Source organism: Saimiri boliviensis, chromosome 1, assembly GCF_048565385.1.
Source record: "Saimiri boliviensis isolate mSaiBol1 chromosome 1, mSaiBol1.pri, whole genome shotgun sequence".
Taxonomy (NCBI): domain Eukaryota; kingdom Metazoa; phylum Chordata; class Mammalia; order Primates; family Cebidae; genus Saimiri; species Saimiri boliviensis.
In genome coordinates this window covers 233,682,331-233,701,320 of record NC_133449.1, presented here as the reverse complement: position 1 = coordinate 233,701,320, position 18,990 = coordinate 233,682,331, and the positions used below count along the sequence as shown (strand labels likewise).

The following is an 18,990-nucleotide window of genomic DNA, read 5'->3' as shown; positions in this document are numbered from 1 at the left end:
CAACTACTACCAACTGAAAGTGTATACCTATTACAGAATGTGTTCAATAGAGATTCCTAAATTATAGGATACATTTAATCTAAAGAAATCCTGAGGAGCTTCACTTTACTGAAAACCTTGCACTGAAATTTCAAGAATGATCACAGCATCAATATATAACATAATTTTTCTGCTATACAAATAAAAGTCAACACTTGTAATCCTTAGTTCTGACTACTCACGCCTTTCCTGGTCCCCTTTCTAAAGACATTATAAAAGCCTAATATGAAACAATTCCACAAATAATGTCCAAGTGATTTGCCAAAGTACGAATACTGGAAACAGGGTGATTTCTTAACAGCCAGTCTGCACATGACATAGTATCTTATGACCAGCTTGTTGTGGGACTGGCCCAGCTCTCCCTTTCCAAGTTAACTGCTAGCTCCAGCCATTTCTAAAAAAGTTTAACAGGAAGGGAGAGAGAAGTCAAAAAGGCTATGTGAATCTTCTTATTGCAAAAACTTAAAAATAAAAAAACAAAACAAAACCCCCCACACCCATGTATTATCAAGAGGTCACCCATCTGAGGTCCTAGAAATGACTGCTTTGCTAAAATTTTGATACAGGGATTGTAAATAACATATAAAAGGTAAAATATCTTTTCCTTACCCTGGACCCCTTACTGCAAAAATATTTTATTATTAAATAATGCTCTTCTTCCTGGACTAAAGATCATTCTCCATTCTCAGGTGTTCCAAGTTACTATGAATATTTCTTGTGCCTATCAGGTGCTGATTCAGTATCTCTATTCTAAACTGGGGTATAGGGTGAGGGAGAAAGTCCTCCACATTCATCTGTCTCACTACATCTAACCTGGCATAGTTTAGCACCTCAGATTTCAACACCAAGCCGAGTCGTTCCGGCTTCCATCGAAACAGTTGCGTCCGAAGTGCCCCCAAACCTACTCAACTTGGCATCGTCAGACAGACCAACCTCTTTTAAGAGGTCCGACCTGAACCACTCCCAGTCGTTCGGACACCACTGAAGCCCAACCCGGATTCCTTAGACCCGAGACAGCTGCTGCCCTGGGTCCCAAGTCATCTCGCCTCCCAAACCGGATCCCAGGTTGACACACGCTTTCCCTGGTCCTCGGCTGCCCCCGACAGTACCCCGATATCCCCACCTCATCCCCAGTCGCTGCGGCAGTACTCAGCCCCGCACCCGGCACGTTCCGCGCCTCCTGCCAGCCCCACCCCACGGCCTCAGCGGATTGCCTTGCGGCAGGTGAGTCTGGCCAGGATCTCTTGGCACCGCGGGTTGCTCACCTTACTGAGGACCCCGCAGCGCTCCACAGGCGGCCCAGACTCCGTCTCTGGATCCTCCTCCGAGCCCGACGAGTTCCAGCTCTGATTATCCGACATGGAGGCGCGACAGCCGAGCAGGAGACCGGCCCCCACTCCCTCAGCTGCGCCGGAGGAGGCGCCCAGTCCTCGGGGTGAAGGGTCGGGGATGGCGAAGCGAAGAGTGCCCGTTCCGGTGTAGGGGTGAGCAGGAGGAGGAACGGAGTCCGCCCGCCGCGCCTGACACCGAGCGGAGCGGGGAAGGAGGACAAGCGGTGAAGGAAGTCTACCCTTCCAGCCGTCAGCTGCCGTCGCCGTGACCCCTGCGTTGCGCCCGGCGCCGCCACCTGAACTTAGCCCCCTCGATGCCAATTTCAAATAGGGAAGGAAAAGGGAGAAGAAGGGAAGAGAAAAATCCGGCCGCCGAGACCCGCGTCCACTCACACCTCCGCTACAGCCGCCATCTTCCTGCCTGGCCCACTATTTACCCTCCCCTCCCCTGTCCTTTCCCCTCCTCTTCGTCCTCCCATTCTCCCTCCTACTCCCCGCCCCGTTCCCCTCCCGGCGTCTGACGCAACACGCCGAGCGTTCGGGATCCTCCTCCAGCACCCTACCTCCGGCTCTCCTGGGTGACGACGGGTATTAAAGTAGGAGGAGCGGCGCGAGGAGAGGGCGGGAGAGGGACGCCTCTCTGTGGTATTCTGGGAAGGGCGCTGGTTTGTCGCTCGCGCAGCCTCCTGGGAGTTGTAGTTGCGATCTCGAGGTAACTGGTGAGTATCCCGCGCGGGCATTGAAGCTTGTTGTCTTCGGGACTTGTCAGTCGGTGGGTGGGCTTCGTTTGACAGTTGTGTGAGTTGCCCCTCGGCCTCGTTTCTACCCTTGCCTTATGTGTTTATGACAAACTTTCCGGGCTTGCGGGCCCGGACGCGAGGGAACTTTCTGCTGAGGATGACGGGCCTGCTTTCTTGGGCGGCTTTTCGAAAGCCCGGGAGCATCTGGCCGCTTCCGCTTCGACCACGAGCTGAGGGTTTTCTTTCCGCCTAGCCGTAAATCTCAAGGGTCTTGCTAATTAGAAGTGAGACTTCACATTTGACGTTTACCGTATTTAAAGGCAGAATTTCCTCACTCCCTTCTCACAAGCACGCACTTCCCATTTTTTGATTTCTAGAGTTTTCTTTGTGGAAAGTAATTTTGAGGTTTTCAGATAATAAATGACGTTAGAAGAGTTGTGAAAGTAAAACAAGGCTATCGGACGATAGCCTGGAATTTTCTTTTAATTGTAAATGGATATCTTATTGAGAAACAAATTAACCATGACTGCCTCTCAAAGATAGGAAAGGTTGGACATCCAGGAACTTTTCGTGTTAGGAATACCTAAGTGCAATGGTTTTGTGTACACAAGGGATTTGGCAATAGGAGGCTATTTTTGTTTTAAGACTAGGGTTGAATTAGCTGAAAGACCAACGGAAGATCTAACAGGTTTTGTCGGTTATCAAGGATAACTTTGTGAGACCTTTGACTTTGTAGCTTCAGTAATATCCTCTCGTTAGCTATTTTAATATAGTCGATTTCCTGATAATTGACAGGAGTAAAATTTGTTATTAAACCTTAGAAATAATACTTTCTTATTACAGGGATGGGACAATAGGAGCGAAATTTCGAGTCTAAGGGAAAACGCTGGCCAGGCGCGGTGGCTCACACCTGTAATCCCAGTGCTTTGGGAGGCTGAGGTGGGCGGATCACTTGAGTTCAGGAGTTTGAGACCATCCTGGCCAACATGGTGAAACCCTGTCTCTACTAAAAATACAAAAACTATCTGGGCGTGGTGGCACGCACCTGTAATCTCAGCTCTTTATATTCTGGTTTCAAATCTAGGCTTGATGACGTTTTACCATATACCAGTCTCATATATTTTGTTTCCTCCATGAAGAATTAATTACGATTCTAAAGGTTAGTAGCATGAAGCTAGGTTATCCCTATCATGGCAATGGATAGTTAAGTAGGCATTGCCAATATTTATCTTGCTTTCTTTTATTTCTTTTTCTGACCATCCACACTCCAACTATATTGATGAGTTCTTTTACTAATATCAATGGTTGTAATATTCTCATAGTCTTATTCTGCAGCTTTGATTTTTAAGGTGCCTTTGCATATCTGTCTAAGATTCCTTCATCTGTTGATTTTTTTTTACCTTTTAAATCTTCAACGGCAGTTGTATTTTTGGAAAAGTGGGAGGGAAGAGGTAGATGGGGGTACTCACTGATACCTTAATGCACTTCACAGCTACTTGAGAATCTGTCAGATCTCATAAAAAGTTCTAACATTCGAGAATAAGGCAGTGATTTCAGAAATGGAATTTCAAAAGTTGTGTAGGCCAGCGTTTTTATCTTATTTCCTGTTGTACAAATGAGAGCCAGGTTAGGCATGTTTCAAGCAGAAATATTCTTACTATTGAATGACATTGAAAATATATTTCAATATCTTTTAATCTGTTTGGTTTATGGGATTAAAAACTTGTTAGGGTAGTTAGTATTTCATAGGCTTCACTATAACATTGAAAAATCTTTTAGTCTAAAAAGCACACAGTACACTACACATTTATAATAGATGAACAGTATTAGAAATTATAATACAAATCAAAACATAGCAAACCCAAATTTTTATTCCTTATTTTCTTGAAGTAGGGAGGCCTCAAGCGATCTTCCTGCTTTGGCCTCCCAAAGTGTTGAGATTTGACATGAGCCAACATGCCAGGCCGAATATTCTTTTTTTATGGCTAAATTGCATTGTGTGTGTGTGTGTGTGTGTGTGTGTGTGTGTATGTGTATGTATATATATATATATATTTTTTTTCTTTATCCATTCATACATTGTTGGTTGATTACATATTTTAGCTATTGTGAATACTAGTGTAATGAACATGGGAGTGCAGATATCTCTTCAATGTATTGATTTCCCCTTTGGGGAACCCCCATACTGTATTCCATAGTGACTGTATTAATTTACATTCCCACCAAAAGTGTACCAGGGTTCCCCTTTCTCCACATCCTCACCATCATCCATTATTCCCTGTCTTTTTAATAAAGCCATTTTAGGCCTCACATAGTGGCTCATGCCTGTAATCCTAGCATTTTGGGAGGCTGAGGTGGGAGGATTAGTTCAGCTGCTCAGGAGTTCAAAATCAGCCTGAGCAACATAGACCTTGCCTCTATAATAATAATTAAAAAAAAATTGTAAAGCCATTTTGACCAGGGTAATATGATATCTCACAGTGGTTTTGATTTGCATATCTATGATGGTTAATGATGTTGAACATTTGTTAAATTTACCTGTTGGCCTTTAGTATGCCTTCTTTTGAGAAATGTCTATTCTTTTTCTCATTTTTAAACCAGATTATCTTATTGAGTTATTTGAGCTCCTTATATATTCTGCTTATTAATCTGTTGTCAGATAGATAGTTTGCACATATTTTCTACTGCTCAGTGGGTTGTCCCTTCACTTTGTTGATTGTTTTACTCTGCTGTGAAAAAACTATTTAGCTTAATATAATCTTGAACTCCCGACCTCCGGTGATCCGCCCCCCTTGGCCTGCAAAGTGCTTGGATTACAGGCATGAGCCACCGCGCCCGGCCGGAGCTTAATATAATCTAATTTGTTACGTTTGCTTCGGTTGTCAGTGCTTTTGAGGTCTTACACAAAAAAGTCTTTGGCCAGGCAAGGTTCCATGCCTCATACCTGTAATCCCAGCACTTTGGGAGGCTGAGGCAGAAGGACTGCTTGATCCCAGGAGTTTGAGGCCAGCCTGGGAAACAGGGAGACCCTATTTCTGCAAAAAGAATTTTAAAAGTTTAAAAATTAAAAAGTTAAAAAGGTAAAAATAAAAAAGTTTTAAAAATTAAAAGTTTAAAAATAAAGTTAAATAAATAAATAAAATTAGCTGGATATGGTAGCACATAATTGTGTTCCCAGCTTCTCAGGAGGCTGACATGGGAGGACCGCTTGAGCCCAGGAGGTCAAGGCTGTAGTAAGCTATGATTGCGCCACTGCATTCAAAATTTGGGTGACAGAGTAAGACCATGTCTCAAAACAAAACAAAAAAACCTTTGACCAGACCAATATCCTGGAGTATTTCCCTAATGTATTTTTCTAGTAGTTTCACAGTTTCAGAACTTAGATTTAAATTTTTAATCCATTTTGATTTGATTTTTGTGTGAAAAATCAAACAGAGATAGGGAAGAAATATCTTTGAGAGATAGTCTTATTCTACTCTGGTTATCCAGTTTTCCCAGCACCATTTATTGAAGAGACTATCCTTTTACCATTATCTGTCCTTGATTCCTTTGTCAAAAATTTGTTGGTTGTAAATGTGTGGATTTATATCTGGGTTCTCTATTCTGTTCCATTGGTCCATGTGTCTGTTTTCATGCCAATATTATGCTCATTTGGTTACTATAGCTTTGTAGTGTATTTTGAAGTCAGATAGTGTGATGCCCCCAGCTTTGCTATTTTCCCCTAGGATTGCTTTGGTTATTCAGGGTCTCATGTGATTCTATATATATTTTAGAATTCTTTTTCTATTTTTGTGAAGAGTGTCATTGGTATTCTGATAGAGATTGCATTGAATCTGTAAGTTGTTTTGGGTAGTATTGTCATTTAACAATATTAATTCTTCCAGTTCCACAACTTTGGAATAGTTGTCTCAGTTGTTATGTCTACTTTTTCATTTTTGCTTTTATTTATTTGAATTTTCTCAGTCTAACAAAAGTTGTGTCAATTTCATCTAGCTTCTGAAAAAAACTTTTGTTGATCTTCTGGAATTTTTTAGTCTCAATTTTATTTACTGCTGCTCTTATCTTTATTATTTATTTTCTTCTACTAATTTTAGATTTGGATTGTTTTTGCTTTTCTAGTTTTTGAGATGCATGGTTAGGTTATTTGAAATCTTTCTACTTTTTTGATGTAGACATTTATTATTGTAAACTTCTCTCTTAGTACTACTTCTTTGGCTATAGCCCATAGATTTTGGTATATTGTATTTCCATTGTCATTTGTTTCAGAAAATTTTTAAATTCCTTTCTTAATTAGAGGCAGGGTCTCAGTTTGTCATCTCGGTTGGAGTGCAGTGGTGCGATCATGACCCACTGCATCCTCAATCTCATTGGCTCAGGGAATGCTTCTGCCACAGCCTCCTGAGTAGCTAGGACTATAGGCGCAAACCTCTAAGCCCAGCTAGCCCAGGTATTGCTATGTTGTCCAGGCTAATCTCAAACTCTTGGCCTCAAACATTCCTTCCACCTTGACCTCTCAAAGTGCTGGGATTACAGGCATGAGCCACCGTGCCCTTCCAGGAACAAGTCATTTGATTTGAACTTGCTTGAAATTAAAGCAAGCAATTAATTAATTTTCTGTATTGTTTCCCAGGTTCCTCTTGTTAATGATTTCTACTTTTATTCTATTGGGGTTACAAAAGATAATGTGATATGATTTCTACTTTTTTGACTTTGTTGAGATTTGTTTTGTGGCCAAGATGTGGTCTGTTCTGGAGAATGTTACATATGCTCGTGAAAGGATTGTTCTGCAGCAATTGGGTGAAATGTTCTTTAAATGTCAATTAGGCCTATTTGGTCTAGTTTAACCCCCTGTTTTTTTGTTTATTTTCTGTCTGTATGATTTTTCCTTTACTGAGAGTAGGGTGTTGAATTCCCTTACTGTTATAATATTGCACTCTATCTCTCCCATTATGTCCATCAATATTTGCTTTATATACTTGTGTATTCTGGTATTGGTGCTTAGATATTGTTAATTGTTATATTCTTTTGCTGAATTGACTTGTTTATCCTAATATTGTGATCTTCTTGGTCACTTTTTGGAGTCTTTGACTTACAGTCGTATTTTATCTGATAAGATAGTTACTCCTGCTCTTTTCTGGTTTCTCCTTGCATGGAATATGTTTTTCTACCCATTGACTCTAGTGTTACATGTGTATCTATAGGTGAAGTGGATTTATTGTGGGCATTGTATGGTTAGGTCCTGTTTCCTTATCCAGTCAGCTACTCTATTTGGAGACTTGAGTTCATTCACATTTAGTGTTGTTATTGTAAGTAAGAACTTATTGTTACCACTTCATTGCATGTTTTCTATTTTCCTCTATTTTCCTTTCTATGTTCTTTTATGGTTAAGTGATTTTCTCTCATAGTATGTTTTCATTTATTGCTGTTTACTTTTAGTGACTCTATTACAGGTTTTTGCGTTGTGGTTACCATGAGGTTTATTAAAAAGTTTTAGAGCTATGACAAGTTATTTTTATTTTTATTTTTATTTTTTGAGACGGCGTTTCATTCTTGTTACCCAGGCTGGAGTGCAATGGCGCGATCTTGGCTCACTGCAACCTCCGCCTCCTGGGTTCAGGCAATTCTCCTGCCTCAGCCTCCTGAGTAGCTAGAATTACAGGCACGAGCCACCATGCCCAGCTAATTTTTTGTATTTTTAGTAGAGACGGGGTTTCACCATTTTGACCAGGATGGTCTCGATCTCTTGACTTTGTGAACCACCCGCCTCGGCCTCCCAAAGTGCTGGGATTACAGGCGTGAGGCACCGCGCCTGGCCAACAAGTTATTTTTAAATAATGACAACTTATCTTAGATAATGAAGAAAAAATAGAAACTAACAAAGAAAGAAACTTAAAAAAAAAAAAAACTCCTGCACTTCAACTCCATCTCTCCCAAAATTTTGACTTTTTATTTTCTCAACTTATATATTTTTATATTGCCTATCTTTCAACAGTTTGCTACAGCTACTATGGTTTTTAACAAGTTTGTCTTTTAGTTCATACTAGAGTTATGAGAGGACCAACAACAATTATAGTATTATAGTATTTGAGTATCCTGGGTTTATCTGTGTACTTACTTTTACCCGTGGATTTTATTTGTTTTATTTAATTTATTTTTGTTTTTAGAGACAGGGTCTTGCCTCATCACACAGGCTGGAGTGCGGCGGCATAATCATAGCTCACTGTAGCCTCAAACTCCTGGCTCAAATGATTCTCCGCCCTTAGCCTTCCAAGCATCTGGGACTACAGGCATTTGCCACCACGCTCAGTTAATTAAAAAAAAAATTTTTTTTTTTTAGAAATAAGGTTTTACAATGTTGCCCAGGATAGTCTTTAATTCCTGGCCTCAAGCAGTCCTCCTGACTCAGCTTTCCAGGTAGCTGGTATTACAGGCATGAACCACAGTGCCTGTAATAGACTAGGAATGGGTTTTACACCTTTTAAGTGTTTTCTTTTTGCATACTTTTTTTCTTCTGAGACTAAAGAACTCCCTTTAGTATTTCTTGTAAAATGAGTCTGGTGATGGTGAATTTTTTCAGCGATTGTGTGGGAGAGACTTTATCTTTCCTTCCTAGTTGAAGGATAGCTTTTCTGAATAAAATATTCTTGAATGGCAGTTTTTCTTTTTCTTTCAGGGCTTTGAAAATGTCGTCACACTCCCTCTTGGCTTATTTGGTTCCCATTGAGAAGTCTGTTGCCAAACAAATTGAAGCTCCTTTATATATTATTTTCTTCTTTTATCTTGCTGCTGATAAGATCCTCTTTTGTCCTTGACATTTGAGAGTTTGATTATTATATGCCTTGGAGTAGTTTTATTTAGGTCCAATCTGTTTGGTGTTCTGTGGCCTTCCTGTATCTGAATATTGACATTTTTCTTAGATCTTGGAAAGTTTTATTTCTTTGAATAAGCTTTTTACACCTGTTCTTGCTCAGCTCCTTGAATACCAGTAATTCTTAGATTCGGTCTTCTGAGGTAATTTTCTGTATGTTCTAGGGAATCTTCATTCCTTTTTATTCATTTTTTTTCTTCCTCTATGTTTTAAAATAGCCTGTCTTCTAGCTCACGAATTGCTTTTTCTGCTTGGTCCACTATGTTGTTGACAGTTTCTAATGAATTTTTTATTTCAGCAAACATATCTCTCAGTTCCATCAAGATTTGTTTGATTTTTTTTTTATTGATTGAAACTCTTTGTTAATTTTCTCTGATTTTTTTTTTTTTGGTGTTATTTTGAATGTCACTGAGTTTCCATAAAATCACTAGTTTGTATTTGTGGTCCAAATATTCACATATCACTGTCTCATTAGGATTAGTCACTGGTTCCTTACTTTTTCCATTTGGGGAGATTGTGGTTTCCTGTTTGCTGTTATTTCTTTTGGATGTATATGTATCTTTGCTGTATCTTTGCACTGAAACATTATTTATTCATTTTAGTCTTCTCCGAGTAGTTTGGTTTTATTGGACATTTTTACTGAGAGATTCTTTGTGATTTACCTGTTGAATTTCTTTTCTTTTCTTTTTTTTTTTTTTCTGCTAGGTCATTGCCTCTTTTTTGGCACTAAATGAAGGCTTAATTCCAGGTTTGCCTCTGGAAAAGTAAAGGATCAGAGTGTTGCCTGTTAGACATTGAGGAGGTCCCAAAGGGGATATCCCAGTAGTGTAGAAAGGCTGGCTAAGGGTTTGTGCCCAGGGCACCTGTGGAACATACCTCCTACCTAGTGGTCCTGCTGAACAAGTACTCTGGTTTGGTGTCTCCTTTGACTAAGTTAAAGAGCAGAGTTTCCAAGACTGGGAATGGTAGTCCTGACTTTCCCCGTTGTCTCGGAGTATCCTCATGGCTATTTCTCCCTTTGGGTACTTATGATGCTTCCCATGGGTTGAGTCAGGGACAGGTCTCCTGTCAGGACCCTAAGATGTTTGGGGAAGCTGGTTGTCTACTTGAGTCTCACTGTTTCCAGTTTAGGCAGTGTAAGTTAGGGAGATTTTCCACATACTTGATGTCAGGCAGGTTGTGGGGAGGAGTGTCATAGACACTGAATTCTGATTTGTTTTCTGTCTGCTTGGAGTTTTTGTGTGTGTGTGTGTGTCCCTGGGAACCATTTCATCTACATATTTGAGTTCTGGGATATTACTGGCAATAATCTCAGCACCATACATTTTTTTTAGTTTTCTGTAGTGGGAGATTGAAGCCAGCTTGCTTCTACTTACTGTTTTGGAACCCAAGACTGGTTTCAGAACTCTTGATGGTGTTAATGAAAGCCACTAAAAAGAAGACTGCAAAAATGGGGCTTCTATGGTTTTTCTGCTTTTAAAGATGTTATACTGTGGAAAACACAATATGAAAGCTATAGTATGGTATAAAAATGATTTCTTTTCCTATTGGATCATGTTTTTAGGTGATTCCATTTTATTTTTTAATTACTGTATTTTTAGCATATCTCCTAAGAAATAATTGATGAGTAATGGTTAAATAAATCCCAGGATGATGAAATACTAAAATATAGAGTATAGGTAAAATAGGATCCCTAAGATTATATTGTGCATCTTAAATTTATAAAGGGGATTAATAAATTCATATAGTAAATGTAGGATAGAAAGAATTTTATTCTGTTAAATGAATCCTTTTTTTGTTCCTTGGATGACTTCTAAGAAAATAAGATATGAAATATTAATGTCTACAAATAAAGTTGCTCAAAGAAAAACCTCAAAAGTAAAAGACCCTTGTGGTATATGAGGGCTACTGCAACTACATTCTTCAATTTTTAAAAAAATTTTACAGCCAAACCTGAGCTGGTTTATATTTCCTTCCTCTATCTCAGGGTTAGCTGTTGTAATTCATTCCAAAATAAGAATAATTTGCCTAAATAAGGCACTGTTTATCTTAAAGGTCAAAGCACATCTTTATTTTTATTCTTTTTAAAAAAATTTCATTATTTTTATTTTGTGTGTGTGTATATATATATATATAATTGTATATATTATATATATATAATATATAATTATATATATATATATATATATAAAATTGCACTTTAGGTTCTGGGGTACATGTGCAGAACATGCAGGATTGTAGCATATGTACCTACATGACAATGTGGTTTGCTGCCTCCATCCTCCCATCACCTATTTCTGGCATTTCTCCCCATGTTATCCCTCCTCAACCTCTCTACACCCTGCTGTCCCTCCCCTGTTCCCCTGCGACAGACCCCAGTGTGTGATGCTCTCCTCCCTCTGTCCATGTGTTCTCATTGATCAACACCGCCTATGAGTGGGAACATGCAGTGTCTGATTTTCTGTACTTGTATCAGTTTGCCGAGAATGATGATTTCCAAATTCATCCATGTCCTTACAAAGGACATGAAGTCATCGTTTTTGATGGCTGCATAGTATTCCATGATGTATATGTGCTAGATTTTCCCTGTCCAGTCTGTCATCAGTAGGCATTTGGGTTGGTTCCAGGTCTTTGGTATTGTAAACAGTGCAGCAATGAACACATGTGTGCATGTGTCTTTATAACAGAACAATTTATAATCCTTTGGATATATACCCAGTAATGGTATTGCTGGGTCAAATGGAATTGCTATTTCTAGGTCCTTGAGGAATCACCACACTATCTTCCATGATGGTTGAACTAATTTACACTCCCACCAACAGTGTAAATGTATTCCTATTTCTCCACATCCTCTCCAGGATCTATTGTCTCCAGATTTTTTAATGATTGCCATTCTAACTGGCATGAGATGGTATCTCAATGTGGTTTTGATTTGCATTTCTCTAATGACCAGTGATGATGAGCATTTTTCATATGTTTGTTGGTTTCATATATGTCTTCTTTTGAAAAGTGTCTGTTCATATCCTTTGCCCACTTTTGAATGGGCTGGTTTGTTTTTTTCTTGTAAATCTGTTTTAGTTCTTTGTATATTCTGGATATTAGCCTTTGTCAGATGGGTAGATTGCAAACATTTTTCCCCATTCTGTTGGTTGCCAGTTCACTCTAATGATTGTTTCTTTTGCTGTGCAGAAGCTCTGGAGTTTAATTATATTGCACTTGTCTATTTTTGGCTTTTGTTGCCAAAGCTTTTGTTGTTTTAGTCATGACGTATAAAAACCCTTCAACATGAAGTTGTTGCCTATGCCTATGTCCTGAATGGTTTTGCCTAGGTTTTCTTTTAGGGTTTTTATAGTGATAGGTCTTATGTTTAAGTCTTTAATCCATCTGGAGTTAATTTTAGTGTAAGTTATCAGGAAGGGGTCCAGTTTCTGCTTTCTGCACATGGCTAACCAGTTTTCCCAGCATCATTTATTGAACAGGGAATCGTTTCCCCACTGCTTATTTTTGTCATGTTTGTCAAAGATCAGATGGTTGTAGATACGTGGCGTTGCCTACAAGGCCTCTGTTCTGTTCCATTGGTCTATATCTCTGTTTTGGTACCAGTACCATGGTGTTTTGATTACTGTAGCCTTGTAGTATAGTTTGAAGTCAGGTAGCATGATGCCTCCAGCTTTGTTCTGTTTGCTTAGAATTGTCTTGGCTATATGGGCTCTGTTTTGGTTCCACATGAAGTTTAAGGTGATTTTTTCCAGTTCTGTGAAGAGGGTAATAGGTAGCTTGATGGGGATAGCATTGAATCTATAAATTACTTTGGGCAGTACGGCCATTTTCACAATATTGATTCTTCCTAACCATGAACATGGAATTTTTTTCCATCTGTTTGTGTCCTCTCTTATTTCCTTGAGCAGTGGTTTGTAGTTCTGCAGGTTTGTAGTTCTGCTGGAAGAGGTCCTTTACATCCTTTGTTAGTTGTATTCCTAGGTATTTTATTCTCCTTGTAGCATTTGTGAATGGCAGTTTGTTCTTGATTTTGCTCTCTTTAAGTCTGTTATTGGTGTATAGGTATGCTTGTGAATTCTGCGCATTGATTTTGTATCCTGAGACTTTGGTGAAGTTGTTTATCAGTTTCTGGAGATTTTGGGCTGAGACGATGGGGTCTTCTAAATGTACAATCATGTTGACTGCAAATAGAGACAATTTGACTTCCTCCTTTCCAAATGAATACCCTTTATTTCTTTTTCTTGCCTGATTGCTCTGGCTAGAACTTCCAATACTATATTGAATAGGAGTGGTGAGAGAGGGCATCCTGTTTAGTACCAGATTTCAAAGGGAATGCTTCCAGTTTTTGCCCATTCAGTGTGATATTGGCTGTAGGTTTGTCATAAATAGCTTTTATTATTTTGAGATACTTTCCGTTGATACCTAGTTTATTGAGAGTTTTTAGCATAAAGGGCTGTTGAATTTTGTCGAAGGCCTTCTCTGCATCTATTGAGATAATCATGTGTTTTTTGTCTTTGGTTCTCTTTATGTGGTGGATTACATTTATAGACTTGTGTATGTTGAACCAGCCTTGCATCCCTAGGATGAAGCCTGCTTGATTGTGATGGATAAGCTTTTTGATGTGCTGTTGCAATTGGTGTGTCAGTATTTTATTGAAGAATTTTGCATCTATGTTCATCATGGATACTGGCCTGAAGTCTTCTTTTCTTGTTGAGTCTCTGCCAGGTTTTGGTATCAGGATGATGTTTGTCTCATAAAATGATTTGGGAAGGATTCCCTCTTTTTGGATTGTTTGGAATAGTTTCAGAAGGAGTGATACCAGCTCCTCTTTCTATGTCTCGTAGAATTCAGCTGTGAACCCATCTGGACCTGGGCTTTTTTGGGGTGGTAGCCTCTTAATTGCTGCCTCAACTTCAGCCCTTGTTATTGGTCTATTCAGGGTTTCGACTTCTTTCTGGTTTAGGCTTGGGAGGGTCCAAGTGTCCAGGAATTTATCCATTTCTTCCAGGTTTATTGGTTTACTGGTTTATGTGCATAGAGTTGTTTGTGGTAATCTCTGATGGTAGTTTGTAATTCTGTGGAATGGGTGGTGATATCCCCTTTATCATTTTTTATTGCATCTATTTGATTCTTCTCTTTTTTCTTTTTTATTATTCTGGCTAGTGGTCTGTCTGTTTTGTTGATCTGTAAAAAAAAAAAAAAAAAAAAAACAGCTCCTAGATTTATTGATTTTTTTGAAGGGTTTTTTGGTGTTACTGTCTCCTTCAGTTCTGCTCTGATCTTAGTTATTTCTTGTCTTCTGCCAGCTTGTGAGTTTTTTCATCTTGCTCCTCTAGCTCTTTCAATTTTGGTGATAGGGTGTCGATTTTAGATCTTTCCTTGCTTCTCATCTGGTCATTTATTGCTATAAATTTTCTTCTAGACACTGCTTTAAATGTGTCCCAAAGATTCTGGTACATTGTGTCTTTGTTCTTGTTGGTTTTGAGGAACATCTTTATTTCTGCCTTCATTTCATTGTTTATCCTGTCAACATTCACGAGCCAGTTGTTCAGTTTCCATGAAGTTGTGTGGTTCCGAGTTAGTTTCTTGATCCTGAGTTCTAATTTCATTGCACTGTTACGATTTCTGTTCTTTTGCATTTGCTGAGAAGTGATTTACTTCCAATTATGTGGTCAATTTTAGAGTAGATGTGATGTGGTGCTGAGAAAAATGTATATTCTGTGGATTTGGGGTGGAGAGTTCTGTAGACGTCAGTTAGGTTTGCTTGGTCCAGATCTGCGTACAAGTCCTGGATATCCTTTTTAATTTTCTATCTCTGTGATCTTTCTGATATTGACAATGGAGTGTTAAAATCTCCCACTGTTATTGTGTGGGAGTCCAAGTCTCTTTGTAGGTTGTTAAGAACTTGCTTTATGTATATGGGTGCTCCTATATTGGGTGTGTATATATTTAGGATCATTAGCTCTTCTTGTTGCATTGATCCTTTTACCATTATGTAATGCCCTTCTTTGTCTCTTTTGATCTTTGTTGGTTTAATGTCTATTTTATCAGAGACTAGGATTGCAACCGCTGCTTTCTTTTGCTCTTCATTTCCTTGGTAAATCTTTTTCCATCCCTTTATTTTTAGCCTCTGTCTGTCCATGCATGTGAGATGGGTTTTCTGGATACAGCGCACCAATGAGTTTTGACTGTGTATCCAATTTGCCACTCTGTGTCTTTTGATTGGGACATTTAGCTGGTTTACATTTAAGGTTAATATTGTTATGTGTGAATTTGATCCTGCCATTTTGATGCTATCTGGTTGTTTTGCCCATTAGTTGACACAGTTTTCATTGTGTCAATGCTCTGTACCATTTGGTATGTTTTTGGAGTGGCTGGTACTGGTTGTTCCTTTCTATGTTTAGTGCTTTTTTCAGGAGCACTTGTAAGGCAGGCCTGGTGGTGACAAAATCTCTCAGGAATTGCTTGTTCGTAAAGGATTTTATTTCCCCTCTGCTTATGAAGCTTAGTTTGGTTGGATATGAAATTCTAGGTTGAAAGTTCTTTTCTTTAAGAATGTTAAATATTGCCCCTTACCCTCTTCTGGCTTGTAGGGTTTCTGCCGAGAGATCTGCTATGAGTCTGATGGGCTTCCCTTTGTGGGTAACCTGATCTTTCTTGCTGGCTGCCCTTAGCATTTTTTCCTTCATTTAAACCTGGGTGAATCTGATAATTATGTGCCTTGGGGTTGCTCTTCTTGGGGAGTATCTTTGTGGTGGTCTCTGTATTTCCTGGACTTGAATATTGGCCTGCCTTGCTAGGTTGGAGAAGTTCTGGATAATATCCTGAAGAATGTTTTCCAGCTTAGATTCATTCTCTCCATCACATTCAGGTACACCTATCAAACATAGATTAGGTCTTTTAACATAATCTGATATTTCTTGGAAGCTTTGTTCATTTCTTTTCACTCTTTTTTCTCTAATCTTGCCTTCTCTTTTATTTCATTGAGTTGGTCTTCAATCTATGATATCCTTTCTTCTGCTTGGTCGATTCTGCTATTGAAACTTGTGTATGCTTCACGTAGTTCTTGTGCTGTGTTTTTCAGCTTCATCAATTCATTCGTATTCTTCTCTAAGCTGTTTATTCTCGCTAGCATTTTGTCGAACCTTTTTTCAAGGTTCTTAGTTTCATTGCATTGGGTTAGAACATGTTTTTGTAGCTCAGAGAAGTTTGTTATTACCCACCTTCTGAAGCCTGTTTCTGTTAATTCATCAGACTCATTCTCCATCCAGCTTTATTCCCTTGCTGGTGAGGAGTTGTGATCCCTTGGAGAAGGAGAGGTGTTCTGGTTTTGGGTGTTTTCATCCTTTCTGCACTGGTGTCTTCCCATATTTGTGGATTTATCTACCTGTGGTCTTTGCAGTTGGTGACTTTTTGATGGGGTCTCTGAGTGGACAACCTTTTTGTTGATGATGAAGTTTTTTCTTTCTGTTTTTTAGTTTTCATTCTAACAGTCAGGCCCCTCTGCTGTAGAACTGCTGGAGGTCTACTCCAGACCCTGCTTGCCTGGGAATCACCTGCGATGGCTGCAGAACAGTGAGGGTTTCTGCCAGTTTCTTTTTCTGTTATCTTCATCCCAGAAGGATACCCAACAAATGTCAGCCTGAGCTCTCCTTTATGAGGTGTCTCTTTGGATATATAGGGGTCAGGGAGCTGCTTGAGGAGTCTGACCCTTATAGGAGCTCAAGTACTGAGCTGAGCTCTGTTGGTTTTTTCAGAACTGCTGGGCAGGTATATTTAAATCTGCTGCAGCAGAACTTATAACCGCCTTTTTTCCCAGGCGCTCAGTCCTGAGAAGGTGGGGTTTTATTTATAAATTCCTGATGTGCTGCTGCCTTTTTTCATAGATGCCCTGCCCAACGAGGGGGTAGCCTAGTCACAGTCTGCCAACAGAGGTGTTTCTGAGCTGCCATGGGCTCTGCCCAGCTGCTATGTCAACTTCCTTGTGGTTTTGTTTATAGAGGTATAGTTAGAACTGCCTCAATAATGGCAGTCTGCCTCAGTAATGGCGGATTGCCTCTGTAATCGTGGATTGCCTCGGTAATGGCTGATTGCCTTGGTAATGGCAGACGGCCTCGGTAATGGTGGACTGCCTCAGTAATGGTGTACACCCTTCCCCCACAGAGCTGGACCATACCAGGTCCAGCTGCACTTTCTATGAAACTTTCAGTCCAGAGTGTTTCAGATTGCTGGTCTTTGTGGGGGTGGGACCTGCCGAGCAAGATCACCTGGCTCCCTGTTTCAGCCCCCTTTTTTTCAGTTGAATGGGCGGCTCTGTCTCCCAGGCATTCCAGGTGCCAGCTGAAACAGCTGCCCAGATTCATGTGAGTTCTTGTGTGGAGACCTGCTGTGCCAGCTGAAACAGCTGTGCTGGAAACTTGTGGTGTTTTTCAGCCCAGGAAGCTCCTGGTCTGTGGGCAGTAATAACTCGTTTGGAAATGCGGTGATCACTCACCCCCTGCATTATTCTCACTGGGAACTGCAATCCAAAGTATATCTTAATATACTACTAGTTGATTTATCTTTGTCCAATCTAGTAAAAATTTTTTGCATTACAAGTAGAAAGTCATATATATGATGTATTTAATAAATAGTTGTCCATTTGGGATATCTGAAAGTCATTTTCTTAGAAATACCTAAAGAATTAAAATCATTTTTCAGGTTTCCACATAAGAAAGGTATGTCTGTCATGTAGATTGCACTGTAGAAATCAGTTGGTAGTAGAACCATCCTGTGTAAATTGCAATCTAAGATAATTATCAAGGACCAAAGTAAAGTCAAGGGGATCAATGACTAATGTGCAGTAATACTTACCTTAGCCCTCAGGCAGATATATGAAAAGATGTGTAAAGAAATACCTGTAAACTCCAGAGACAAAGGCTTTCTGCAAAGGCCTTTGCTTCTTTCTAGGGATTATTGCTGGTTTTATTGTGGAATGAGAACCCAAAAGTTAAACAGGTACATGATTTAAGCAGTAAGTTTTGTAGTTCGTATTCTTGAAAGAAAGCCTGAGAATTTAAGCCTTGTTTTTTTTTTTTTTTCACTAGAGGGTGTTTTTGAAAAATAGAAAACAATTTAAATATATGCATAATGTGGATGCTGGGGAGGTGAGGTGGACATCTTTGCTGCATGTCAGAGACAGATTAAACTTTCAGATTGTAAGCTGGGCCGAGTGGCTCAAGCCTGGAATCCTTTGGGAGGCCGAGGTGGGCAGATCACCTGAGGTCAGGAGTTCGAGATCAGCTTAGTCAACAAGGTGAAAACCCATATCTACTAAAAATACAAAAATTAGCTGGGTGTGGTGGCAGGCGCCTGTAATCCCAGCCACTCAGGAGGCTAAGGCAGAAGAATTGCTTGAACCCAAGAGGTGGACGTTGCAGTGAGCTGAGATTGAGCCACTGCACTCCAGCTTGGGTGACAAGAGTAAGACTTCATCTAAAAAAAAAAATATTCAGGTTGTAAAAAGGGCAGATGAGAGGAAGCAGTAGGAGGATGTTCTCATGGAGAATACGATAACCTGTTTTATTTCTGTATTTGAAGGCAGGGGTGGACAGTTCACTGAACAGGTTTAAATCTAGGAACTGAGTCAGTCCCAAGTGCCTCCCTTAAATACTTGAGAGTTTGAATGAGCGTGTTAACCCATCTGAAACCAACATAGGATTAAAATTTTAGAAGAGACTGGAGTTTAATTGGCTGCTCTCTTCCCTTTGGATCTTGGAGAAAAGTCAGTGCTGTCAGCAAACATTTGTTTAAACATGTGGAATGGCCACACTATGGAGAGCAAAAGTTATTTTAGTACTTTAGGAATATGAATTAAATTATGTATAAATTTGCTTTTAAATTTTTGAGAAACTTTTACTTCCAGTATGGTTAAGTAAGCTCCTACACATGGCTGAAAACCTAGAAAAAATACAAAAATCAATTACTTGAGGGGTCTGGAATGAAAAACAGATTTTAGAGGCTATCAAACTTG

At 39.6% G+C, this 18,990-nt stretch overlaps 2 protein-coding genes across 5 annotated transcripts in view; one reads left to right on the top strand and one right to left on the bottom strand.

The window, feature by feature from the left end:
• CERT1 (ceramide transporter 1) overlaps window positions 1-1,831 on the bottom strand; it is a 141,108-nt gene extending 139,277 nt beyond the window's left edge. The window contains exon 1 of one of the 3 annotated variants that reach the window (XM_039468803.2): window positions 1,305-1,831. In XM_039468803.2, the coding sequence (XP_039324737.1) occupies window positions 1,305-1,400 (96 nt within the window). In that variant the 5' untranslated portion in view covers window positions 1,401-1,831. The remainder of the gene's footprint in view (window positions 1-1,304) is intronic. The other 2 variants (XM_010341099.2, XM_010341102.2) reach the window with 2 other exon arrangements.
• A 141-nt stretch (window positions 1,832-1,972) lies between these two features.
• POLK (DNA polymerase kappa) overlaps window positions 1,973-18,990 on the top strand; it is a 96,626-nt gene continuing 79,608 nt past the window's right edge. Inside the window, exon 1 of one of the 2 annotated variants that reach the window (XM_003920842.3) lies at window positions 1,973-2,089. The gene's annotated coding sequence lies outside the window, so the exon portion shown is untranslated. Of the gene's footprint in view, window positions 2,090-2,144; window positions 2,169-18,990 lie in introns of those variants that run through there. The other variant, XM_074384649.1, reaches the window with a different exon arrangement.